Source organism: Spinacia oleracea, chromosome 6, assembly GCF_020520425.1.
Source record: "Spinacia oleracea cultivar Varoflay chromosome 6, BTI_SOV_V1, whole genome shotgun sequence".
Taxonomy (NCBI): domain Eukaryota; kingdom Viridiplantae; phylum Streptophyta; class Magnoliopsida; order Caryophyllales; family Amaranthaceae; genus Spinacia; species Spinacia oleracea.
The window spans coordinates 65,164,680-65,184,108 of record NC_079492.1 but is presented as its reverse complement, the minus strand read 5'-3'; the positions used below and the strand labels follow the sequence as shown (position 1 = coordinate 65,184,108).

Genomic DNA, 19,429 nt, shown 5'->3' with positions numbered 1-19,429 from the left:
TCATGTGGACGCTCCAAATTCCTTCTCATTCTTCTTATTATTATAGATCCTTCTAATTGGATATCCATTTCTCTCCATCTATTTTTTTAAAAATATACTACGTAGTATGTAGTAATACAACCTCTAGTTTTTATAATCGTTTGTGTATTTGAGAATTGAGATGGACGTACTACTCTCTGTTTGTTAATGTTCTTTTTATATAAAATTTTGACACATACTATTTAGCATCTATGAGGATTTTAGTTTAATATTTATGAAAAAATATAGTTATATGAGATCTTGTTTGGTTCGTCTTAATGAGTGCTACTACCTCCGTTTTTAAAAGTTCTTTACGCTTTGGAATATGTGTCCAAGTTATGCAGTAGTCCAGTTCTTTATTACTAATTACTTCCTCTGTTCCACAGTAGATGCATCGTTTCTCATTTGTGCACTATTCAACAATCAATTTTGACAATCATTTTTTCACTGTTGTGTAAGAAAAAACATAGTCAAGTGAGATCTTGTTAAATTCGTATTAATGCAAGGATTCCAAATATCAACTTTTTATAATTTTGACTTATACGCATTTAGAGATATTAATGTTCAAAGAAGCGTATTGGCATACGTGCAAATAGAAATAATGCATTCTTTGCGAAACGGAGAAAATATTTGTTAAAGATTTTACGTATAATTAAGATTAATTTAGTTAATGCATAAAAATAAAAGCTCGAATACGCGCCATCAAAAAGGTTTTGTTTTCTTTTAACCTTCGGAGGATGATGCAATACTTGCGTATGTATTGCGTCATAGACAACATAATGCTCATCGATGGGTACAATAGCAAGTTACAAAAGAAAATGTAACTATCTAAGCTAGTACAATAAGGAAGCTACAAAATGGTGGTGCAACACCTCCAAATCCACACAATCTTCTCAAATTACAAACCATAAATTTGTACCAAAATCCACTGAGTTTATGACAACTTCATATTGTTTGGTGTGGTCCCATGTAAACTAATGCATGAAACTTAATCAAAAGATAGTTTGGTAGAGCCCTTAAAATTCTTTTAAGAAGTTCAAGACAAGTCTAGATTGATTGAAATTGGAGGGAAACTTCACTCATGTGTGTGTGATAATGAGAAGAAGACAAAATATACTCCTAAATACTTAGTCAAATAATGATTTTCAAAACCTACAAAATTTAATTCTTTATCAAATATCTCAAGTTGAAAATGATAAACAATGAAGAATTAACCAAATTCAATTTACTTTAGGGCCCTACTTCAACAAATTCTTATTTATATTTGGTGTACGATAAATATTGTACACCGAAGTTAAAGTTAACGTAAAATGGTTAAAAGTTACCCATATATATGTAAAGTTATCTATTTTTTAGTGATAAAATTTATCAATTTAATAAAAAATATTTCTTCAAAATTACTAATAATGTATAAAATTAATCATTTATCAACTTTTTTTTAATAATATAAAAGTTAGAGAAAAATGGGTAAAAGTTATGTTGGTGTACAATAAATTTATTGTACACCTTGTGTGCATGCAAGACCTTTTTCTACACTATATAAAGATCATGTTGTTAATTTATTAGGTCAGAATTCCTTTTTTTCAATGCTAATTTAACAAGCTAATAGTACAAAATCTATCTCGTTTCCAAATACACCTAGAGATAGGTTGTATCCATAGGTAGGTTTTTTTCTCATTTGATCAGTTTAGTTTATGTGGAGAGGTTTAAATGGACAAAAGATGATAAAATTAGAAGGAAAAAAGTCGTTAGAAACATCTAACTCTAGCTTTATCCAAGCACTAGTATAAAAAATGACAAATGCTTGGGTGAAAATGCCCATAAGTGTTGTCAGTTCGGCTTCAAGAACAAGATTGAAGTTTTCTAAATCTTGTTACCTTTTTAGGTATATTTAAGGATGCATTCTTTTCACCGAATAAAACTTGAACTTATTGAAACGGATTTAGATTGAATTTACTATGATAAACGAAGTTAGATCTAACAGAAACTTATTGGACCATCAAACTTGATTAGAAGAGAGTGTGACTAAACTTATGAGACCTAGTTGAAACTTATTGAACCTGATTGAAACTTATCTAACTTAATTATTGAATTTAATCTTTTTTTTTTCAAGGTGTAGAGAACACCCCTAAGTTACTTAGGTCATGTTGTACTAAAAAAATATGGTTGATCATGTAATTGTTTTTTTATAAGCATATATTATTAATTAGTGTGAAATATTTTCCATCACATATTAAATATTTTCCTTTCAGAAAAGTAAAAATACATCAAAAAATCAATAATAGGAAATAAGTTTTAAAAAATGAATGATTGTGGGCTTTGTACAATTGGAGATTTGGAGTATTGTACTCGACCCAAGAACCAAAATCCATGTCAATTGGGTGTGCCATTATTGAGAGGATATATAATGTGGATCTTCTGCACGGCCCATTATCTATGCATCGACCCGAGCGTACTATTGGCTTGTTGCTACTTGCTAATTTGGGTTTTCATTCTCCACATGTAGTGTAATAATGAAAATAATGAGTATTTGAGGGCTGAGAATCCCTGACCCAATTCAACAATCCGTGGACTATAGACCGTGGTGCACATAAAGCATGATGCACCAAAAGAACATATGTGCATAAACAAAAGAACATGACACTACGGCAAAAGAACATGCGATATAATATTTCACTTTTTTGTTATAAATATAATATATTATTTTACTCCCTCCGTCCCTTAATACTTGCACCGCTTTCCTTTTCGGGCCGTCCCTTAATACTTGCACCGCTTCTATAAATGGAAATCTTTACCAATATTATATTATTTCTCACACTTACCTACTACCCCACCTACACCCCTATTCCCTACAAAAAATCATTTAAAAATCAACACCCCTCACTCACCACTCCTCACCCCTTACACATTTCCCACTAACTATATTAAAAAAATACTACACTATCAACAAACACCCATTAAATTAATAAGTCAATTCAAATGTCTTAAACTCCGCACCGGTCAAACCGGTGCGAGTATTAAGGGACGGAGGGAGTACTATTTATTAAAAACCTAAATAAAAAAAATACTCATGTTCTTTTCTCGTAACCAGATGTTCTTTCAATTATATAATAGTGTTCTTAAGGTGCACCATTCTCTATGTGCACCATGATCCACCTTCTAAATTGCGCCAATTCAATAGTCCGACTTGAACCGACTTAAAGTTATTAAGGGAAATCGAACTGGACCTATACATATCGAATTGGGACGACCTAAATTCCACCCGATCTGGCCATTATCACTAGTCCTAATATCAATTTCTACAAAATTTTGATATTTTAAGACACAATTCGAAATCGACTTGAAATGAAACCCAACCCTAACTCATTGTCCCGAAATTGCCACCCCTTTTGAACTTGAACTCCTTTCAATTTCATACTTTATGGTAACTATCTGAATTTACATGTTACGTTTGTACAAAGTGAGTATGTCTCTTATGACACAACCATCTGCATAAGACGGTTAATGTCATTATTAAAAAAAAATAAACTACTCCATATTTGATTGGAGAGTATAATTAATAAATAGTAGAAAATAACTATTTGCTTAAAAATATAACTATTTGGTAAGAAATTGGTCTTATACATGACCATCTTAAATAATATCTATACCTAGTATCTAAAAAGGATAACCATAGATTATTAGAAGCCATGTATCATCTCTCATTTTCATTCATCAATTCGTTTTTTTTTTTTTTTGTTTTTTTTTATTTATTATTGTTTCTAAGTTTTACAACTTTAACTCATCCCCACTTCATCTTCCTTATTCAACATTAAATTACCAATAGTCCAATATACACATTAACCTCTTCCACTTCACCACTTTAACATTTAATATTAATTCAACATATAATTTTATATTTTTCAACCTTCAAATTACACCTATATTTAATTCATATATTACTAAAAATCACAAGTCCTCGCTAATTAAAACTTTAAAAGATAGGTAAACAACCACTATACAGCCGTCCGTTCTTTGAACGGACTCAAAAGCTAGTTTTGTATCAACGGAGGGACTTCAATTCTCACGCTGGTACTGTTGTTCATTAGACTTTTAAGAACATTGCATAAACAGAAAACAAAATAACAAATGATGAGGCAATTACTAATTCTTTTGTTCAATTTTGCAACATATATACTTAGGCTGAGCAAATTCTTACAGATCAAATCAAGGATATACCGAAACAAACGTATTTGACAATGCAATCAAGTACCAGATTTCCAAACAACATACTTTATATTACACAAAATACATCAATTCATATGACACAAAGTACTTAATTTTATATGACACAAAACAATATGCAGGTATCTACTAGTAATAAGGCTCAAGCATCACCCTTAAGCTTCTTTGCAATGGTGGCAAAGTATTTTCCCTGGTGGAAAGCTTGCTCGAGTTCAAGCTCAGAAGGTTGTCTTGATCCATCACCGGCAAAAGTTCCTGCACCGTAAGGTGATCCTCCTTTGATATTCTCCATCTCGAACATGCCTGCTCCAAATGTGTACCCGATTGGAACAAAGATCATTCCATGGTGGGTGAGTTGTGTGATGGCTGTCAACCTGCATACATCCAAATATTACAATATGTCCTTAGTTTTAAAAGGCGTGAGGCGCACACAAAGGAGCAAAATTCCCCGAAGCCTAGCTACAAGGTGCAAGGCGAAGACACGCAACTTTCGTACCCAAGGTGTACAAATTTTGAAATTTTTTGTGATATTGGGACTAAGGAAGGTTCAAGTAACTTTTTAGTCACTCGTTATTCAATTAGATTCTCAAAAAAAGTGCGCCACATCTTACATAAAACAGCCTAAAGTAGAAAAAAAAGAGGAGTTTGCATGACCCTGTCGTTGAAAAAGACACGGAAAATATGGAAAAATTTAGGGTTTTCTCTCTCCTCTTTTCAATATAGTAAATTCTAACTTTTAGGGAACCATTAAAGTCACGTGGTTTTGGCGCGTAAGGCGCTGCACCTAAGAAAAAGGCGCAAAGGCGCGCGCCTTTTGGAGGGTGCCTGAGCCTGTCATGGCTAGACGCCAGGCCCTGTAACTAGGCGTGCTTTTTAAAACTAAAAACATGTTTACTCTGACAGGAGAGGAACCCGGACAAGAAAGGAGAAAACTTTCAAGAAAAGAGAAACTCACGGGGTAGTTTCCTGTCCGCCACCTTGAGATCCCGTACTGTAAAAGATGCCTGCAGGTTTCCCTGCAAGTTGCTGTGTTCTCCAAAGTCCTCCAGTAGCATCCATGAATGCTTTAAATTGAGCTGCCATCATACCAAATCTAGTTGGGAAACCGAAAAGAAACCCATCTGCTTCAGCAAGCTCGTTAGGTGTGATGATCGGAACATCACTCTTTGGGGGTGCACTCATTTTTGAAAGCACGTCCTCAGACAGTGTTTCGGGTACCTTCAGAAATATAATAACCGAGAATTTTCATCAAAATGTCATTATTATCTTACAATACAAACATGTAATTAACTATACAAAGTTCAAGTAGTTAGAAAATAAGGTAAGTTTTAAAATGCACACCTGCCAGAGTTTTGCTTCAACTCCTTCAACAGACGAGGCTCCTTTTAGTATCTCTTCTGCTAACTTCTCGACATGGCTATACATTGAATAGTAACTGCACCAGACTAATTTTCATTAATTCCGAACAGAACAAAAAATTGATTGCATCATGCCTTTGAATCGGAAGTGACTCTTAAAATCGAATCGTAGAATCATAAATCGAATCGTTGACCATGTTTGAATCATGAAATCATAAGACTCTACGATTTGAATCGCGATTTTAATAACCATGATAAAGATGAACAAAGTCAACTACAGCACAGTCATACTCATGCCAACCTCAACCTGGATTAGTGGATTATCAGTCACTGTATGCCTCCATGAAGAGGAAATTTATATATAGAAACGCCTGGATGTTTGATGGGGCGAGAAATGTTTCTTAAAAGGAAAGAAGTCATTTCAAAAGAGAAAATAACTCTATAAACCCTGATACCTAAAGAGTATTGCACAAATAATCCAAGTATGGAATAGGGATCAAGCTATTACTGTTGTATGAGGCACATACAGGCGTGTATAATCTGTTAAACCGGGGAAAACAAGGGATGAACTCATTGTGTAATCTTTTACCCATAAAAAAAAAAAGAAAAATGTCATAATCCAACTGAAAGTAGTGAATTCTAGAAGGTGCAAGCGTGGTAGGTAAATAACCAGATATCACACTCTTGTTGCAAGATGGCAACCATAGAAGCAAAGCTTTCTCCTTGCCAAAATTTCAACATATTTGACAGAAAGTCAAAACATATGACAAATGATAGTCATTTCTCTTTCGCAAAGTTTCACATCTAATGTAGAGAGACTACAAAAGTACAAAGTTCTTCATTTTTCCGGTCTGCATCATTATAACAACGCTACATCACCTATTTACATTATGAGAAACGTATCGTTCTTCCTAGGATTTAGTTAAATATATCATCCCGGGATGTAATATAAAACTAAAATTTCCAAGATAAGTTAATTAATGGAAAAACTAAAGAACGATTAACAAATAACAAGTTGTAGACATATTGGTCTAAAAGGACCACAAAGGGTGTAAAGTCAAAAGGTGAGAAAGGAAGATAGCAACTTCCCACTTTGTAACAAACAATGCATCTTCGTACCATGCCTCCCAAAAAGCTACTTTCTCCAACCAGGATCACATTATTGATGCATCTTACTTCCTCCGTTTTTTTTTTAAATGACACAATTATTTAGGCACGTTTGCCAATATACGATTTTAAACATTATTATATTTAGTCAATGGACATTAAAAAAATTATAAATATTTGATATTTAAGACGAATCTAATAAGATCCCACAAGACTATGTTTTTTATTAAATATAAATCACAAAAAGAAGTCAAATGAGGTTGTGTGAATAGTACCTAAAACTCAATTGTGTCATGTAAATAAGATTAGAGGAAGTATAATTTTGGGAGACTAGATGTACTATTTGCACCCAACTAAGTACCCAAAATGGTATCAACTTATAATTTTGGGTTAGCCATTTGACTCTCTTTATTCCCACTTGAATTACCAACAAGCAAAGTTAGAGGTACGGACATAACAAATGATCAACAACGCAACACGGATACTTCAAATTAGACCATGTCCAACCTAACACCACTAGACTATTCAAGTACCCGAGTTTGAGTAACACTCCCTCAGTCTCAGAATACTTGCACCGGTTCGAGTCGATACGTTTGCCAATGCGCAACTTTGACCACCAATATCTTTAACTACATATTATAAAAACTTATGAAATATTAATATTTTGAAAATATATGTTAAGATGAAGGCAATAATATATTATATGCTAACTTTTGTTTTCATATACTACAAATAAAATAGGGTCAAAGTGAATTATGTGAATAGTGCAAAAAGTCAAATCGGTGCGTGTATTCCGGGACGGAGGGAATACAATACAAGGTAAGAGAGGAAAAAGAACTCATACTCTTCCAGTTAGGAATATGAAGGCAACAATGGAGACACATAATCTGGGTTTGAGTACCATAGATTGTGGAATTTGTGACTCAATCGTGGATATTTCAAACAACCCCAATTCAAATTGATCATTTAGGTTATTATAAGTTCCAAAGAAATGTTTTTTTTTTCTTTTTTTTGGAAAACAGTGTAGAGGAAATGAATTTCGACATCCATTTTACCCAGATTTAAAAAAATAAAAAAAAAAATACGATGAATGAAATCATTGGATTAAGCAGGAATATCAACCAACATGCAATCTGTAAAACTATGGAGTATATAACAATGAAACAAAAGACAATTAACCCATTAAAAAGAACAGAAATTCAACTTTCATGAAAATTAAACAAGAATATCAACTCTAAAACAATAATGAACTGCCCACCACAAGCAACCCCAGAAATTTCAAAAATACAGATCCAATAAGCTCTATAATCATAATCCAATGTAGAACATACAAGGTGTACCCAGGTGATACCGTGGTACTAAGACTTGTGATCGAATTTCATCTAAGTTCCGTGACACATTTAAACCCAAAAGAAAATTCATAATCCAATCACAAAAACGCAAACAAGAAAAACCCAGAAGAAATTGCATTTTATAAACGCTATAAATTTCAATGAGATACAGAATTAATCAATTAATTAATTAATTAAAAAAAAGGGAGAGGATTTAGGAAAGAAAATTACACGATGTAGATTTTGGCCGCCATTTCAGAGATGTAAATCCTTGTGTTTGTTCTGAACTCTGGTTGTAATTGTTGCGGGAAAATCAACAAGCATGTATTAATTAATTAATTAATTAATTAATTAATTAAATATGAAATGATATGAAATGTTGGAATAAAAGGTATTTATAGAAGGTGTTTAGGTAACCGTACTAGGAACAATTGTGTCATCTACGAGGGCTGCAAAGAAAGGACGCTTACCTACTTCTCTGGCAGCTTTTTTTGAGGAGTAAACTATACTGGAGGTCCCTAAACTTTGGCAAAAGGAGCAGTTTAGTCTTTCAAGTTTCAAAATGAGCATTTTAGTCCATCAAAATGGATGGAATCAGCTACTTTTGTTAACACCGTTTCATTTTCTATTAATTTCAATAAAATAATAATAAAACCGCTTTAAAGAAAAGGAAAATTAATTTACACGTGTATAAATAAATGAAAAGGGCTGATTTTAATTATTACTTAGCTTTTTCAACTTACTTAACTTTTTCATATGGTTTTTTCTCCATTTACCCGTTTCACCTTTTTATATTCCCCTTTTCTAGGTTTTTCCACAACTCTTCCTAATCAAATCGAATTTAGTGAGTAACCCAAGCAAATTTACTCTAAATTTTCAGCAATTATCGCCATAAACTTCAGCTAATTGTTGTTCTTCCACAACTCTAAAGTTTCAAATTCTCTTCTCCCAGATGTCTGCTATTACCACTAGTTCTTCTTCTACCTTTTTCTCTCTCTTTCTCTCTCCTCTTTTATTATGGATTCTCTTCAATCTGCTTCTCTTTCTTAATTCCTGGATTTCTCCAACAATTCCATTGTAATTTCACATTTTCACTGATTTCCCCCTTTTTTTGTTCCCCTGTTTTTTTATTTATTTTGGGTTGGTTTCGATTTTTTTTCTTATTTATTCTGGGTTGGTTTCAATTGAAGAGATTCTGGATGGGTTTCGTTACCACATCGTGACCCACACCCCTGCTTCCCCATTTTCTCTCTCCTCCCTTTCTGAAAAAAATTGATCTCCGATCTCATTTGGGGAAACCACTTTCTTCTTCATAATCCTATTCAATAATTCCGAGAAAAATAGTTGCTTCAATATTTCAAAACTTACTCCGTATTTCAAAAGATTGTTACCAAGAAAAATAGAACGATGATGATTGATGGTGATCATGATGAAGATCAACGATGATTGATGGTGATCATGATGAGGATATCAAGCTCAAGTTGATAGATGATTATTGTGATCTTTGAAGGTGCACGATTATTGTGATCTCAAGCTCAAGTTGATAGATGATTGATGGTGATCATGATGAGGATTACAGTGGAATTTTACACTTAGACCCCGCATTGTTTTTTGATCCACAAAGTTATGTTAGCTAGCTAGGCTGTTGATAAGAATATAATTGAAAGAGTATGGTTGAGCAGAGTACTAGTAGTCGTAGGCTCGTTAGATTTCATGTATGAGTTGCTGACTTGCTGATTAAACATGAGATTGAAGATGATGATGATGATGATGCATGGAGTTTATGGGTTTGAGCTCGGATGAATTTTACCGGAAATGTAAGTTACTTGGGTGTGCACACAAGGTGTTTGATAAATTGTCTCTGAGAAATGTTGTTGATTAACCTATGCTTGTTGGGTGTGTTAATTTGGGGGATTTGATTAGTAGGAAGCGTTGATCCTTTTCTTTTTTTTATTAAGTGTTGAATAATTTTGGTACAAATGGCCTTGTTAAATACTTTGAACTGCTAGTTTTTTGTAAAAAGCTAACTTAAAAGGGTTTCCCTTTATTTAATTATTGTTAATATGTAAAAGTAACTGTTATTTTGTCCTTTTCTGCCTTTTATATTAATTTGCCTTTATTTTTAATTCATTTAGCAGACGTTAGTAACAGAAGTCAAAAAACAGCGGTTTCCGTCCATTTTGAGCGACCTAAATGCTCCTTTTGAAACTTGAGGGACCTAACTGCTCCTTTTGGCAAAGTTTAGGGACCTCCAGACCTATTTACTCCTTTTTTGAGACGTATTTCATGACACATCGTATACGATGAGACGGGGATCTGCTTCGGATCGGTTGGAGTCTGTTCGGGTCAAGTTATGTTTGAGGTTTAAAAGTCTAAGGTTTGGTGGCAGATCAATTTAAATGGAGTACTCCCTCCGTTCCTTTTTGTTGTATCCGTTTCCTTTTTAAGCGTTTCTTTTTGTTGTATCCGTTTCTATTTTTGGACATACATTTTATCCTAAAATACCCTTACATTTCTATCTAATTACCAAAATACCTAAAGATTCTACCCGTATTCCCACCTAAATTTCCCCACCCCTATTATTTAATTCTTTTCTCTTCCCCATATACCCACTCTCTCACCTCATTTATCACCCATCATTATCACTCCTCACTCTTACCTTATTTCTTTATTAATTTCTGTATTTTTTTATTTTTATTTTTTTTATTATAATCTCTTACATACAATCATTTTTCTTACACCCAATCATTACACTTATGCCAATACAAACCAAGATTCCAATTTTCTTAAAAACCCCCCACTTTGCCAAATGGATACAACTTAAAGGAACGGAGGGAGTAATAACTATCGGGTTTATTGTTAACTGGTTTTAAAGCCCGTGCATCAAACTGATTTTTTTTTTTTTGTTTTTTTGGTTAAGGAGTGTTAATTTATTTATTTTTTTGCTTTTGTTATTGGATTGCGCTTTTTTGTTATATCGGGTCGTAGGAATTCAATATTTATACATTTAAAAATATACGGAGTAGATACACGATTTTCATGTCAGACATAAACACATACTACCTCCGTTCCTTAATGTTCTTTACGCTTTGTTATATGTGTCAAAAGTATGAAAACTTTGACCGTGGATTCTCACTGTTATATACATCAAAATGTTATCATGTAAGATCTTGTTAGTTTGGTCTCGTTGTGTATTTTTACAATATCAAATTTTTATATTTTTTTCACATACGGAAATGGATATATAAGTCGTTAAATATTGCATTGGAGTCCGTGCAAATAGTAACCGTAAAGAACATTAAGGAACGGAGGTAGTATTTGGTTATGCAAATTAAAAAAATATTGTAAGAGTAGTTTTATATGCTAAAAGTAATTTTTCTACTTTCAATTATTTTTTCTTTAAAATAAATGATTTCCTTTAAATATTTGTCATCCTCGCTATCCCATTCTATCAATTTGGTCTCATTCTTTCCGAAAATAAAAACCATAATCTTATTTAAACTTTATATACTCTCTATATTAGTACCAAATTTATTAAATAATAAGAGTTATGATTTAAATTAATAAAATTAAATATATTTACAATGTTTCATGCGTAGTGTTTGATTAATAAAAAGTTTACTCCGTATCTAATTTCAAAATAGAAACTTTATCTTTTGAAAAAAGTGAAAATCTATATCATTGTTTTTTATATTTATCATATAAAAATCAACTACTTTTTGGGTTGGGGCGATACCCCCGGGTTCTTACATTAATAACATTCACACTTAGTTAGATTTATTTTGCAATGATAACATGAAACATGTCATATTCTAGTGGTAAAAGATTTATTGTTTAAACTCAAGGTTGGGGGTTCACTTTTTTTTTAATGTATATAAAGATTACATAGGGTAAAAAGCTCATAAACAGAGTGGCACGTATCACATAATATTTCTTTCAAACGCTTTTTACTATATAGTATAGATGTAATTATATCTCAGTTTGATTAAATAAAAATGTTAAGTTCAACAATTAACTTATAATCTAGTGTAAATATATACTTTTCCTAATATCACTTCATCTATCTTCTATTATTAAAAACTTATAAAAAAATATTATTATTATTAAAAGTAGCAAATATGGTCGGGACTCGGGAATGTAACTTACAATTTTAAAATGGAAGAAAGATATTCTCTCCATCCCAATTTAATCGTTATGACATGTACGTTGCCACTAACTTTTATTACCTATCTTTATCTAATATCTCTCGTCGCATATATCTACTTTTCTATCATAATACAATAAATAAGACAAGTTTGATACAACGATTAATTTTTTTTATTTTTTTGCCTTTTATTTGGATAGGAGGATACACAACAACTAACTTCAATCAACTAACTTGAATCCAAACTCTAATGGAATTTTTATCATAGGGATCTATCATGCATGAAGTGTCCTTGTAGACAGTGGCGGAGCCAGGATTTCACGGATGGTGGGTCACCATTCTACGCCGCTCACCATACAATCATAAATCAATGTTTAAATTGAAAAAAAAAAATTAATACTTAAAAAAAAATATTCCAAATGTAACAAGTATTAATTATTACAACCAAACTTCAAAATTACAACTGCTCTCTACGGGTTTTCATGTTTTGATATCTATTAATTATATCATCCATATTAACATTCAAAAACAAATATTTATGCTTAAAACAAATCTATTAATTATATCATCCATATTAACATTCAAAAACAGGGAGAGTCAACACCAACTTCAAAAGCAAGTAGACCTGGTCATGAGTTTTATGCTTCCCCGTCTCAACAAGTTTCCTAGAAAGCTCATTAATAGTCTTCAAATTCCAGAATCTATCATCTGTTCTCATAGTAACAATGAAATTTTGAAGTGCACGATCAAAGACAATTATTTCATCACTTGGAAAATCATTGGGATAGAATTTAGCAAGTTGAATCAATTTTTCTTTGTCAAAAGAAGCAAATTGATTAGAGGGATTAAAGCAAGACATACACACAAGTAATTCTTTAGTTACCTCGGAGAACCGATTTTCAAGTTCTTGTAATTGAAGATCAATCGCACTTAGAAAAACATCAACTCATAAATGATGAAGATTTGTCACTTGTGGGCCATTACCTCTAGCCATCCTTCTCCCAGGAACAACATATCTCTCCTCCATATTTGGAACCTCAATGCCATGTTTAACCATAAAAGAAGTGACTTTCTCCATATGAGAATCCCATTCTTCATCTCTCATCTTTTGCAAATTGAACTTCGTTACATCAACCATAGCCATTGCATTTACAATGTCTTGATCATGTTTTTGCAATGCCACATTCAATTCATTTGTAATCCCAAATATAGCAACCATCAAGTGTGCCACAAACACAAAATCAAAAGACATCAACATGTATGTAATAGCTTGTGCTCTATTCGAATCAGTTGTATTAGAAACTCCAACAATTGCATCAAGTGACTTAAGGATCGTGGGATATAAATCAAGCACATTCAAAATTGATTTAAAGTGAGTGCCCCAACGAGTGTCACAAGGTCTACCCAAGCCACGTTCTTGATTTAATCTCGTTCCTGTTTCAAGTTCACCTAAGGATAATGCTTCTACAACACGTTGAGCTTGTATTTCTCTAAGAAATTCTTTCCTCTTAGGTGAACCCCCCACAAAATTCAAGAGATTTGCAAGTACATCAACAAAAAGCCAAGCACAATCTGAATTCTTCTTAGCAAGGGCAACTTGTGTCAACTGAAGTTGATGAGCAAAGCAATGTACAAAGTATGCTTGTGGACATTCATTCAATATGAAAGTTTTGAGGCCATTGATTGAACCTTGCATATTGCTTGCCCCATCATAACCCTGACCCCGAACTTGAGAGAAAGTTAAAGAGTACTCCATGAGTAATGACTCAATAGCAGCTTTAAGAGTCAAAGAAGTAGTATTGGGAACATGCACAACACCAAGAAAACGTTCACACACTTCCCCCCTTTTATTAACATATCTCAAACAAAGAGCCATTTGTTCTTTATCAGAAACATCGGCAGACTTGTCAGCAAGGATAGCAAAAAAACCCTTATCACCCTTCTCACCCATCTCACCCTTCATATCTTCAAGTATTGCATTAGTTGTCTCTTTTGCACAAGCATTGATAATATCTTTTTGAACAACAGGAGAAGTAAGTTGACAATTACTAGGGGCCTTTTTCAAAACAACTTTTGAATATTCAACATCATGTTCTGAAAGTAGAGTCAATAATGCAATAAAGTTACCTCTATTCAATGAACTTTCAGATTCATCATGACCACGAAAAGACAACCCTTGGAGTAAAAGTCATCTGATGGCTGTAATTGAAGCCTCCAATCTCTTACGATAAGCACTCATAGTTTCCTCTGTTTGCTTTGATAAAGCGGTGACAATGCTACCCTTTAGTTTCTTGAATAACTCCATAGCCATCACAGCCTTATGGTAAACACCCATGTGTGTACTTGCATGATCTTTAATTGTAGATAATCTATTCCAAGCGCGGAAACCCTCACCAACAAAAGCTTCAGCTCCAACTGAATGTTCATCCTTGAACAAATAGCAAATAAAACAAAAAGCAGCATCTTTGGAGACACTATACTCAAGCCAAGTTCGCCAAGTATCAAACCATTTAACATTAAATCGACGTTTTTTCATACCAAAAAGTGATTGAGGAAACTTGAATTCTTTAGGTTGACAAGGCTTTCTTTGAATGTAAGTTCTCCTCACTAAATCTCTATCACATGGATGAAAATCAGTCATCTTTCTCCTCATTCTGGGGTCATGTGGAAGATTGACAATATCAAGTTCACTTAACCTTTCACCACTAATAGGAGCTCTAAGATAGGAACTAACTTGAGGAAAAGATTGATCATCTTGATTTTGAGAGGAATTATGTGATGGAGAATATTGTTGCTCACTTGCTTGATGTGGAGAAATATTTTGTTCACTTGCATGAGGCGAGGGAGGATTTTGTGGAGGAGGGGGATTTTGTGGAGGAAGATGATCTTGTGTAGGAGGATGATCTTGTTGAGGAGGCGTTTTTTTAAGAAAAAAACTAGAAATATCCTGTGTTTTCTTCCTTTTCATTCTGAAAATTAAGTCACAAATACAATCAAGTACTTAACATTGAAACAATATAAAAATCCTAAATCAACAAATTCCTAAATCAACTATTTTAATATCAAAATCAACAAATTTCTAATTCCTCCACAATTCAACAATTCCTTAACAATTTAATTCAATTCAATTCAACAATTCAATTCCTCACAAATTCAATTCAATTCAACAATTCAATTCAATTCAAAAATTCAATTCAATTCCTAATTCCTCAACAATTCAATTCAATTCAACAATTCAATTAAATTCAATTCAACAATTAAAATGTTTAATAATTAAAATTATTACCTCAATGCTCAAAACTCAAATCTGAAATCACAATTCACGAGTCACAATTCAAGGCAGAAGGTGAGAAGACACTGCTCGACGGCGGCTCGTCGGCTCCTCCTCGAGTCCTCGCCAGTCGCCTCCTCCGCTCCTCCGTCGCCCGTCGGTGCTCGGCGCCTCGGCTAGTCGCTGCTTCTCAGCTCCTCCTCTTCCTCGCCTCCTCAGTGCTCGACGGCGACGGTGCTCGCCTGCTCGGTTCTTATTCCCCGAATCCCAGCGACCACGGCTGTTCTGCTGCGGATGAAAATATCTGGGTTTGTTCTTCGTTGGTCGGAAGACTCGGAACTCGAATGACCTGGTGGAGACGTGGAGTGGTGGGCCGGTTGCGGCCTGCCGGCCTGCGTGGCTGGCTGAGTGGCTGGCTGCGTCGATTCATCGAAGAGGGAGGGAGTCAGCCGTCAGGGATTAGGTTTTGTGTTTGCTTTCCAACTTTCACAAACCCTGAGAGATAGAGAGCGCGTTATTTTTTTTCAAAATTAATTTTTTTTTTTTTTTTGAAAAAAAAAATATTGGTGGGTCACGTGACTTAGGTTGCCCAAGCCTAGGTCCGCCACTGCTTGTAGAAGCTTTATTTTGGAACATGTGCAAGTAGTACTTTGTATCACCGTATGATTTTTCAGTTTGTGTACCCAAATATATGGCGAGGATAGACATTTTTATCCAAAAAACTGATAATTGTGAGGGATCGAAAAATACAGACGTGTGTATCTTTCCGAAGGTAGTGGCTCGAACGACTTTTCCCTCGGGATGTGGCAATCATATTAAGTAAAACAGGGACTAATTGCGGACATTAGCCTCTTTTTACTAGTCTGTAGGAGTCGCCATTCAGTTTTACAACAACATTGAAGAAAACTGGCAAAACCCAGTTATCGTGATATGCCTAGAGTGCAAACATATTTGACTCACAACGGCCATAGGTTCCCTTGTGATCTTTGTTGTGGATCGAGATCGCTCAACGTACATCTAGCGGAGTAGAGATTGAGAGTTTGGGGGACGTTTACTAATACGGGGAGTGCCCAACATTATCCCACGCGACGGTCCTTACTAGTTTAATGTGACGACGAAAGGGACATGCGTTATGCAACATTACTAATCTGAATTCGTTTTAATGCACATATAATTAACTAAGCAACGTCAAAATAGTGATTTAAATTGATTTAAGGTGCTTAGCAATAAACCAATTTGTCCAGAGATAATCTTATTAAGTGTGATTTAATAAGACAGATTTATATGGTGATGAAAGCGGTAAAAATGTAGATTTCAGGTTACAGTAAAGCGCTGGCTATACTGCAATTCTCAGGAACACTAACACTTATCTAGCTTTCCTTTTAGCTTTCGAACCTCCTGGTAACTGACTGACTATGGGATGGGATTCTTTCAGTGTTTCGTGTGTTTATGCTAGAGATTGGATCAGAACTTCGGCAACGTTTGGACTGAACTGGGCGATCGAGCGAGCAGGGTCTGCTTAACAGTGTGTTAATGCAACAGACGGTCTAGAATACGGGACAGAGAGAGAGAAGTTTCGTCAATACTCAAGCTTAGGGTATTATGTGGTGATTGTGTGGTATTTTCCTGATTTTAGAGGCTCTATTTATAGTGTAGCATGCCGGAATAAGATAAGTTTGAAGAAATAAGAGTTTTATGAAAAGCCACTTGCAGCTCTAGAATTTTATAGCGCTCTGATCAGGGTGCTATTATTTTTCCATCGCTTACCAGGGAAGCGCCATATCTTGTTAGGTTATGATACATATGACAATTCATAAATCATGCGGAAAAAACCATTTAGCCAGGAATACATATTATTTACACATAATCATATAGCATATTTAGATGCATACTCTTTGTTGCGTGCCTTCCCTAGCTGCGCCCGAACCGAACAAGAACAAGTCTTTAGGACTCCAAGTGTCGTCCCTCCGTAGATAGTCCACAACACGTCCGGATCCGCCTTAAGATTGACCAACTAGAATCGCCCTTAAGGTACTAAAGATTTTCGGCACTCTTAGGTAAGAAATGTGTCTGAATTTTCTCTCAAAAACTCACTTTGAATACTTGAATAATCTCTTAAAATATGTGACCCTAGGCACGTATTTATAGAGTTATGGAAAGGGTTTTGGAATCCTATTAGGATACTAATTTATTTAATTATAACCCTACTAGGACTCTAATTAAATAATCATTATCTAATAGTTTTAGGATTTAATCACACTTCGAATCCTGATTGCTTCAGGATTCCCGCACAAGCAATGCACGAGCACCGTACACCCGCGCAAGCCTTGCGGCCCACGCTAGGCGCACAGCGCTCGGCCCATTGCTGCGCTCTGCGCGCGCGCCCAAGGCCTTGGCTGGGCCTGGCCTTGCGCTGGGCCTGGTCGAGGCTTGGCGTGCGCTGGTGTGCGTTGGCTCGCTGGGCGACGGCCTGGCTTCGTGCTGGGCCTTCGTCTAGCGGGCCTCGTCCGATGCTAATTCGTACGATACGCTTCCGATTAAATTCCCGATTCCGGAATTCATTTCCGATACGAACAATATTTAATATTTCCGATTCCGGAATCAATTTCCGTTTCGAACAAATATTTAATATTTCCGTTTCCGGAATTATTTTCCGATTCCGATAATATTTCCGATTCTGACAATATTTCCGTTTCCGGCAATATTTCCGATTCTGGCAATATTTCCATTTCCGATAATATTTTCCGATACGTACCATGTTTCCGTTTCCGGCAACATCTACGACTTGGATAATATTTATATTTCCGATACGATCCATATTTCCGTTTCCGGCAATATCATCGTTTCCGGAGTATTCATTTCTTGCCTGTGACGATCTCAGCTCCCACTGAAACCAAGATCCGTCGATTCCGAATATCCATAGATGGAGTATCTAATGCCATTAAATACTTGATCCGTTTACGTACTATTTGTGTGACCCTACGGGTTCAGTCAAGAGTAAGCTGTGGATTAATATCATTAATTCCACTTGAACTGAAGCGGCCTCTAGCTAGGCATTCAGCTCACTTGATCTCACTGAATTATTAACTTGTTAATTAATACTGAACCGCATTTATTAGACTTAACATAGAATGCATACTTGGACCAAGGGCATTATTTCCTTCAGTCTCCCACTTGTCCTTAGGGACAAGTGTGCATTTCCTAATTCCTTTGCCGCTCGATGCTTGCTATTGAACATAAGGTAAGAGTTGTCATCCTTATTATGTCCAGAGGTGTTTCTCGGTTTCAGAGTTCAACTGATCAAATAAACAGATAATCATAGCCTATGATTCATCCGAGCACGGCCATGCATTTCACAGTTTCTAGCTCTCCGAGTGGCCTTGTACAACTTTTAAGCATCTCATCCCGATTTATGGGAGGACAATCCCAATCTTGCGATCTTGAGATTAGACTTCGTTTGATAGGTGATTACCTGAGCGTTGCCTTTATAGCCTCCTTTTACGGTGCGACGGTTGGTCAACGTCAAAGCAACCAGTTCTCAAACAAGTAATCTCAAATCACTCAGGTATTGAGGATTTAGTGTCTAATAATTTTAATGAAATTTACTTATGACAGATTTTCATCTCTTACAGTAAAGTTTCATAGGTCTTGTCCGATACTAGTCTTCCCAAAGTAAGTATCTATGCAAATGATTATGACATTGCCATGTCCACATAGTTCAAGAAACAGAACTACTGGTCATCTTGCATTCTAATCGTCTAACGTTTTCTATGCGTCCAATTTTATAGAAAACTCCGACTAGGGACCTTTTTCAACCTTTGACATTCAAGTTCACTTGATAGACATTTCTTAGTCACAGGACTGGTCCTGACAGTCTATCTTGAATATATCGTCAAATTGAAGGGACTCATCATTTAATAAACCACAAATTAAATGGAAAAATGAATTCTTTTCATTTATTGTGAATGATTAACCA

The 19,429-nt window shown here is 34.9% G+C and overlaps 2 protein-coding genes across 2 annotated transcripts; both read right to left on the bottom strand.

The window, feature by feature from the left end:
- Positions 1-4,165: 4,165 nt before the first annotated feature.
- On the bottom strand, positions 4,166-8,474 carry LOC110786563 (probable NAD(P)H dehydrogenase (quinone) FQR1-like 1). The gene is made up of 4 exons (XM_021991122.2): positions 8,270-8,474; positions 5,584-5,677; positions 5,198-5,460; positions 4,166-4,616 (listed from the first exon to the last, which is right to left on the bottom strand). The coding sequence occupies exons 1-4, from the start codon at positions 8,290-8,292 to the stop codon at positions 4,385-4,387; spliced, it is 612 nt and encodes a 203-aa protein (XP_021846814.1). The 5' UTR covers positions 8,293-8,474; the 3' UTR covers positions 4,166-4,384.
- A 4,282-nt stretch (positions 8,475-12,756) lies between these two features.
- On the bottom strand, positions 12,757-15,150 carry LOC110786562 (uncharacterized). Its single transcript, XM_056832294.1, has 3 exons — positions 14,409-15,150; positions 13,167-14,276; positions 12,757-12,995 (listed from the first exon to the last, which is right to left on the bottom strand). Exons 1-3 carry the CDS (start codon positions 15,148-15,150, stop codon positions 12,757-12,759), a joined length of 2,091 nt encoding a protein of 696 aa, XP_056688272.1.
- Between the last annotated feature and the right edge of the window lie 4,279 nt (positions 15,151-19,429).